Source organism: Cucurbita maxima, unplaced genomic scaffold (genome assembly GCF_002738345.1).
Source record: "Cucurbita maxima cultivar Rimu unplaced genomic scaffold, Cmax_1.0 Cma_Scf00026, whole genome shotgun sequence".
NCBI lineage: Eukaryota > Viridiplantae > Streptophyta > Magnoliopsida > Cucurbitales > Cucurbitaceae > Cucurbita > Cucurbita maxima.
The window spans coordinates 2,470,036-2,478,194 of NW_019272042.1; the positions used below are offsets into that span (position 1 = coordinate 2,470,036).

At 37.0% G+C, this 8,159-nt stretch overlaps 1 protein-coding gene across 1 annotated transcript; it reads right to left on the reverse strand.

Moving 5' to 3' along the window:
* Positions 1–3,933: 3,933 nt before the first annotated feature.
* LOC111498892 lies at positions 3,934–5,146 on the reverse strand. The gene is made up of 4 exons (XM_023150247.1): positions 5,086–5,146; positions 4,835–4,993; positions 4,208–4,278; positions 3,934–4,142 (listed from the first exon to the last, which is right to left on the reverse strand). The coding sequence occupies exons 1-4, from the start codon at positions 5,144–5,146 to the stop codon at positions 3,936–3,938; spliced, it is 498 nt and encodes a 165-aa protein (XP_023006015.1). The 3' UTR covers positions 3,934–3,935.
* Between the last annotated feature and the right edge of the window lie 3,013 nt (positions 5,147–8,159).

Genomic DNA, 8,159 nt, shown 5'->3' on the forward strand with positions numbered 1-8,159 from the left:
TTTTTTTTTTTTTTTTTTTTTTTTTTTTTTTTTTTTTTTTTTTTTTTTTTTGATGGGTCTGAGTAGAGATAATTATGGGAAGGGAAGAGGGAGAGAGGTGGGGAAAGATTTTTTTTTTTTTAATTTTAATTTTAATTAATTATTATTATATTTTAAATATTTTTTTTTATAAATTTTTTTTATTTATTTGTTTATTTATTTTTGGGCTATTACAAAATTATTAAGAAATGACGTGGGACTGAGTGTGATTGAGAATCCAAGCTCTTCCCCATCTTCAATGCCACCAAGTATGCATTGTTTATCCTACCCAACAACATCCATCATCCAACAAGAAGACGTATGGCTTCTTGAATATCAAAGGACAATACCTCTTTGTTAAGAATCATAATACTTTGTGGACTTCGAAACATCACTGGTAAAGGCCTCAATTTTGTAAGAACTGTTTATTAAGAATCATGGATCTCTACAATGGTATGATATTGTCTACTCATAGCTTTGCTTTGAGATTCTCCCAAAGATCGTACCAATGGTGATATATTTCTTACTTATAAACTCATGATTATTCCCAAAATTAGTCCAATGTGACTCTCTCCCAACAATCCTCCCCTCAAACAGTCCAATGTGACTCTCTCCCAACAATCCTCCCCTCAAACAAAGTGCACTATAGAGCCTCCTTTAAGGTTTATAAGTCCCCCAAACCCCTTAATCGAGGTTCGACTCCTTCTCTGCCATCCACAATTGACATAACTAAGTTAAGGGCATGACTCTAATATCATGTTATGAATCATGAATCTCCACAACAGTATGATATTGTCCACTTTGAGCATAAGCTCTCATGGCTTTGCTTTGTGTTTCCCAAAAGCCCTCGTACCCATGAAAATGTATTTCTTACTTAAAAACCCATGATTATTCCCAAAATTAGTCCAATGTGGGACTCCCTCCTAGCAATCCTCTCCTCGAACAAAGGACACTATAGAGCCTCTCCTAAGGCTTATGGAACCCTCAAATAGTCTCCCTTTAATCGACGCTCGACTCCTTCTCTGCAATCCACAATTGACATAAGTAAGTTAAGGGCATGACTCTGATATCATGTTAAGAACCACCAATCTCCACAATAGTATGATATTTTCCACTTTGAGCCTAAGCTCTCATGGTTTTGCTTTAGGCTTCCCCAAAACGCCTCATATCAATGGAGATGTATTTCTTACCTATAAACCCATGATCATTTCCTAAATTAGCCAACGTGGAACTCCCTCCCAACCATCCTCATGCATTTGACCTTTTTTTCTCTTTCAAGTTAAGTACTATTACCTTTCTCGCTATTTGTAAACATGTTTACCATGTATTTGAACTATTGTGAATCAATTGAGACAAAGGTTGCAAAGTCTATGGTTCCTACATCCACTTGATTCTCTAGACTTGATAGCATTATTAGACAAGATAACGTCGGCGAGTTCTGGTTAGAAGTACCTATTACACAATTTAGTGAGTAGAAGTTTCAAGAAACAACATTCAAAATTGGTACTATGGGTCAAGAAATAGCAAGAAATGGGTATATACTTACAACAATTGTAAAATTCAAGGATTGCGCTAGGTGGGTATTGTTCATAAATAGCGAAGCACATTGAAGAATATTCTATGCCATGTCTGAGATGATCGCAGAATTGCTTCAATGGAACTCCCTAATTGAAACGTTGTGAACTAAGTGAAGGTAAGTAAAAGAAGAAGAATTCAGGGTTAATGCGTAGTGCTACGTATATATGATGGGATGTGTTGGAAAATGTTATTGAGAATGATTTCTTGGTTCAATCAAAGTTGGCTGTTTCACCAATGTGAGTGAGTAGAGAACTTGATCCCAAAAAATGATGGATGAGTTGTAGGCTGAAGAGAAACATGGTTAATTCTTTCTGGAGTTTTGAAGAACATTGTTATGATTTGTGGGTTGTTTTATACTTGTATGTGGGACTAGTTTAGGGCAACAAGATTGCTTTTACTTCAATTAAGTACTTGTAGGCTATGCTTTTTTTATCTTATAATAGTTCTGATTCATCGTACTAGTAATCATTGTCGTTGTTATTAGAGTGTGAGATCTCACATCGGTTGGAGAGGGAAATGAGCATTCTTTATAAGGATGTGGAAACTTTTCTCTAGCAGACGCGTTCTTAGAACCATGCAGTTGATGACAATATGTAACGGATCAAAGCTGTCATAACTTAATTTAAGACTCGAAATCAAGGGTTGAACTAACTGACTATGCAATGAAAACGTGTAAAAAAAAAATAGACAAGAAGAAATTACGGAAAACTTTTTGCAATCAGAAATGAGAATTACAATCAAAACAAAATATCCAAGTAGCATGATTATGGGGTGCAAAATGTATGACATATCTATGCATGAAACACATACAGAACTCCTAGACGCCCCAGGACACTCATATGTGGCTTTAAGACTCCTGCATGCGCCCCAGCCTCGATCCATAGCATCACTCACCTGAAAAAGAAGAGTAGAAAGGGATGAGTATAAAAATACTCGGTAACCAACCTACTTGTAGGCTTTTTCGAATCCTTATCTTAGTAGGTATCCATGGCCTTGGGGTTCTAGGGAGTGCGAACTAAGCTGCACTCACTTTTCTACAACTTAGGAGGCTTGACCATCTTATGCGATGGATCAACAGTGTCTTGGAATGAGGCACGACCTCACAAATAAAACTGAGGGGGCAATATGATTGGATCTGAATCAATATCGCTCTCCAAACATCATTTGTGGAGGTATGTTGACAACCCTCCCACGAGACCATACTTCCATTAAAATTGGGGGGTTGCGATCCCCTGTGTCCTGGTCAGCTACTAAGTCATCTTATGTGGTTCCACTCTGGTTTCTATGGCTCAGAGGTCCTGTTCAGGAGACCCCTTAGTTATAACCACTAGGTCGTGACACAAATCATACTACCCTGTCTGGCTCTGCCTAGCTCAATGATATTAGTATTGGAGTTTAGACTTGACGGTACGGTATCGAAGTAGAGAGAGAAGTGGAGGTTCTGGTGACAGTATCCACACTTCTCGAGTCCTGTGAGCTACCTCGGTTGTCTACAATTACCGTGGTGTTCTACTCCGATTACCGAAAATTGCATTTTCTTAAAAATCCAATTCGAACGCAAATCTTGGCCGCTTTCACTTCAAAACTTGAGGAGATCACACTGCTGAGGGCAAGAGTCCAAGAATCAACACAAAAATGCCGCTAACACACGAAAATCTCGATAAACATCTCGATCTAGACATTCGCAAACTAACCTTAAGTTCTTGAACGTGTTTTTACGGAATAGGAAGGTGCGATTCATGAGAGCACCTTGTCTCGAACTGATGAAGGTTTAAGTTGAGGATTGTATATCTCCAACTTCGATTTTTGGTGTGATCTTCTCCTCTAACCTCAAAACCCTAACTTCTTTTCTTTCTTCTTTCTCCTCTCTTCTTTCTTTCTCTCTATGGTTATGACTTAACCCATCAATAAGAGTAGGGGAAAAATGACTATTTTGCCCCTATGTTGACATTGACCGTCTTTTTTAAGGCCGCATGCTACACAAATAGACAATTTATCTATAAAAAAAAGGTTTAGCAAGTTTTTTAAGTTTCTCATAAAGCTTAAGTGTATTAACAAAATTTTGAAATTCAATAGTATTTTTCAAACACTAAAAAAGATTTGATGTAGGTCGAGAATCTAATGTGAGAAATACGAAAAAAAATGTTACTCTCATTTATCATTTGGTTTTGATCAAAATCTCAAGGTTATATATAGATTTGATGGCTAAGACATCGACTATTACGACCTAGCTAGAGTTTCTTCGTTTTAATTCCCACTTTTTACAAATATTTTCAAAACTCAAACAAAATTCTCAAAAATTATTTATTTTCTACTACGACTAAGAATTCAAATGACTTCTAAACCGTACTCGGTATGAAGTAGGTCTCGATTCGAACATTCAAGTCAATCGGGGCAGCGATTACACTAACAAGTTTAGTTGTGAGATACAACCAAACCCTATCCACAATCGTTATCAAATCATTAAAAAATGTCGTGGGATTGAGGCTGATTGGGAATCCAAGCTCTTTCCCAGCTCCAATGCCACCAATTATGCATTGTTTATCCTACACAACAACGTGCATCATCCAATAAGAAAACGAATGGCTTCTTGAATATCAAAGGACAATACCTCTGTGTAAAGAAACATAGTTCTTCCTGGACTTCTGAATATCACTTTTGAAGGCATGATAGCAACATCAACTGTACACAGAACAAGAAATTTGTAACAACTTTCGACCCTTCTTGTGAGATCTCATATCGGTTAGATGTGAGAACGAAACATGTTTTATAAAGGTGTGATCCCTAGTAGAAGCATTTTAAAAACCTTGAAAGGAAGCCCAAAGAGGACAATGTTTGCTAGCAGTGGGCTTTGATTGTTACAAAGGGTATCAGAGCCCGACATCGGACGATGTACTAGTCAAGAGGCTGAGCCCCAAATGGGTGTGGACACGAGTTTGTGTGCCAACAAGGACACTGCCCCAAAGGAGGTGGATTGGGGAGTAGCACATCGATTGGAGAAGGGAACGAGTATCAGCAAGGACGCTGGATCTCGAAGAGGGGTAGACTGTGAGAACTCATATCGGTTGGGGAGGAGAATGAAGCATTATTAATAAGAGTGTAAAAACTTCTAACGAGTAAACGTATTTTAAAAACGAGAACCACAAACGAGAAATCCCAAAAATGACAATATTTGCTACATGCGTTCCATTGTTACATTTTTTTTTTCTCTTTCTAAGTTAGGTATTGCTATTATTACCTTTCTCAACGTTTCTAAACAGGTTTAAAACATATCTGAACCGTTGTGAATCAATTGAGACAAAGGCTGCACAGTCAATGGTTCCTACATCCAATTGATTCTGTGGACTTGATAGCATCATTAGACGAGTTGACTCCGGCGGTTGCTGGTTAGGAGTATCTACAACACAATTTAATGAGTAGAAGTTTCAAGAAATGCATCAAAATTGGTATTATGGGTCAAGAAATAGCAAGAAATGGGTATATACTTACAAGAATTGTAAAATTCAAAGATTGCACGAGGTGGGTTATGTTCATAAACAGCTAAGCACATTGAAGAATATTGTATGCCATGTCTGAGATGAGTGCAGAATTGCTTCATTGAAAACCCCCAATTGTAACGCTGTGCAACATTTGAAGGAGAGTAATAGTAGAAGAAGGCTGGTTTAATGCGTAGTGCTACGAATATATGATAGGATGTGTTGGAAATTGATATGGAGAATGATCTCTTGGTGCAATCAAAGTTGGCTGTTTCACCAATGTGAGTGAGTAGAGAAGTTGATCTCATAAAACGAAGGATGTGTTGAAGGCTGCAGCGCAACATGGTTAATTCTTTCTTGAGTTTTGAATAACATTGTTATGAATTGTGGGTTGTTTTATACTTGTGTGTGGGACTCGTTTAAGGCAACAAGATTGCTTAGCTATGCTTTTTTTTGATCTTATAATAGTTCGATTCATACGACAAAAGCTGAAACCCTGAAACCCAATTGTTGTAGCGGAAGCCACAACCAAAACGCTATGATACCAAGTGTTGTACCCAAAGCTCTTATACCACTTGAAGTGTCGTAAATGTCACAACTTTGGTTATGATACCCAATAGTTGTAGAATAAGCGAAGTAAGATCGATCGCACTCATGCACCCGCTAACAGAAATTAACAAAGGGACACAAAGATTTATGTGGTTTGGAGAGAAGAAATTCTCTTATTTCCACGAGTAGCAACCAGTCTCAATATGTATATCTCACACTCTGCAAAGTCTCTTAAACAAGTTTCTCTCAAATGTCACTCAACAAATACAAAATTACACTCAAACTCAATACTTTTTTTAACCATCCTAGACAACCCTTTATATAGGCATTGATGATTCATGTATAAAAATAATAATATGAACCAAAGTGTTATGAACTTAAACGCGAGTTAATAACCAAAATAAATGAGAATATTAATCAAAATGATTATAAACTAAATGAGAGTTATGACAATACATCTTCATGACAACTTACAAGAGTAACCATTGCCATTGTTATTAGAGTGTGAGATCCCACGTCGGTTGGAGAAGGAAATGAAGCATTCTTTATAAGGGTGTGAAAATATATCCCTAACAAAGGCGTTTTAGAACCTTGCGGCTGACAAAAATACATAATGGTCCAAAGCGGTCAATATATACTAGCGATGGACTTAGGCTGTTTTAAATGGTATCATAGTGAGTTCATCAATGTTCAAAGTTCATTTGAAATATAATATGTTTCGATAGTATTTCAATACCCATTCAGAATTCATTCGAAATATCTCATTCATATTAGTAATAGTATACAAACATAATATCAATGCATCGATAGTATATTAGTACTCATGATGTCAAATACATCATCAATAGTTTATCTATACTAATCTAAATATAATTTCAAGTATAAGATTAATGTATCAGTAGTATATCAACTTTTATTCGAAGTATGACGTTGGTGTATCAATAGTATAACATATTTAATCAAAATGCATTTTAGCGAGTATATCATTAGTGCATTATCTATAGCATACATGTATATCATTGTGAAGTGATGATACATTCACGACTGATCAAACTATTCACTTAATCATTTACTTTTTCAGTTGCTCAATCATAGAAATTTCATAGTTGAATGTGTTTTACTTAGAATAATTCTATGTTTGGTGACCTATAAATTTTCCTAAAATGTATATGAGTGAGGACAAAGCATGCAGGAAGAACTCGTGTTAGTTTGTGGAGATAGTTTTCACTCTAAGAAACGAGGAGTGGTTAACCTAACCACGTTGCAAGAGATGTGGTAGAATGTCACGGTCATTAGGTGCCAAATCCAGATTTTGAATCCTAATCTGAATTCTGGGCACGAGTCATTACAAATGGTATTATGGGAGTACCTCTCCTAGTAAGATGTGGTTCAAGGACAAAAGTTGGTGGACATGTGAAACCCACATAAAGGAGGGGTACATGAATAGACATGTGACACTCAAGTAAAGAAGGGGTACATAAATAAACAAAAACCACATTGAATGAGAACAATTTTGAAGATAAGATGACTAAAAAAAACTTTAAAAAATTGAAAGTCACTCCTACACCCTTTACTTGGATCAATTCTACGTTAAGTGACCTCCTAAGAATTTTTCTATGATGCACGACATACTAGAAGAACACGTGCTCGTTTGTGAGGATAGTCTTCACTCGTAAGAAGTAAGGAGTAGACACAGAATGTCGGAGATGGTCGAGACCATCAGATATCGAATTTAGATTCTGAATCCTGAACATGAGTTGTTGCAAAGCTATGTTCGGTCAGATTAACACGATGAACTACAACTATATGACTCAACCATTTATATAATCCAAGGTACCAACTCATTCCTCCCACCCCACAACGATGTCAATGAGGCTAGAGTGCACCGATGAGCTTTTGAGTGCAGCCTTCCTACTCATCGGACTAGCCGACAATGCCAACATGAAATGCACCTCCAAGATGCTCTCTTTCACAGTCTCCCACCCTCACCCTCGCCCACGCTTCATTGCAACCCTCCAAATAATGCCTGAATTCTTCACCCATTATTCTTTCCACACCATCCACCATTCCACCCTTCCCCTCCACTCATTTTACAATATCATTATGCACATGCAACTCCGCTCATATTTCTCCATGTCCCTCTTCATTGATACCCATCTCAATCGCCTAACCCTTCAATTTTCGCATCCAAGTTAGTATTCACTCAATCTTGCATTTCATAATCATCTTTGTTCCAAGATTCATTCTTGCAAGTTCTTGTAGGGAATGAGCATAAATTGATCATCCGTCGATTGTCGTTGGCACGTACGATACACGAGGACGAAGGCCAAATTGATCTGAGTATGTTTGTGTCGATTGATTCGGACATGTTCCGATGCATTGTAACCGAGCTTAACGGTTATGTAGTTCGTATTACGGTAAAAGATTCATGGGTCAAGTTTTGCTTGGGAAGTAAAGAGATTGCTTTGTACAAGGAGGTAATGTTTTTTTTTTTTTTTTTTTTTTTTTTTTTTTTTTTTTTTTTTTTTTTTTTTTTTT

Coding starts and splice junctions, on each gene's coding strand:
- LOC111498892 (XM_023150247.1), bottom strand. CDS start 5,146: ATGTGCTTAGCTGTTTATGAACATAACCCACCTCGTGCAATCTTTGAA. Junction 4,994..5,085: donor CTTTGAATTTTACAATTCTT/GTAAGTATATAC, acceptor ATTGTGTTGTAG/ATACTCCTAACCAGCAACCG. Junction 4,143..4,207: donor CTATGTTTCTTTACACAGAG/GTATTGTCCTTT, acceptor GTTGTTGTGTAG/GATAAACAATGCATAATTGG.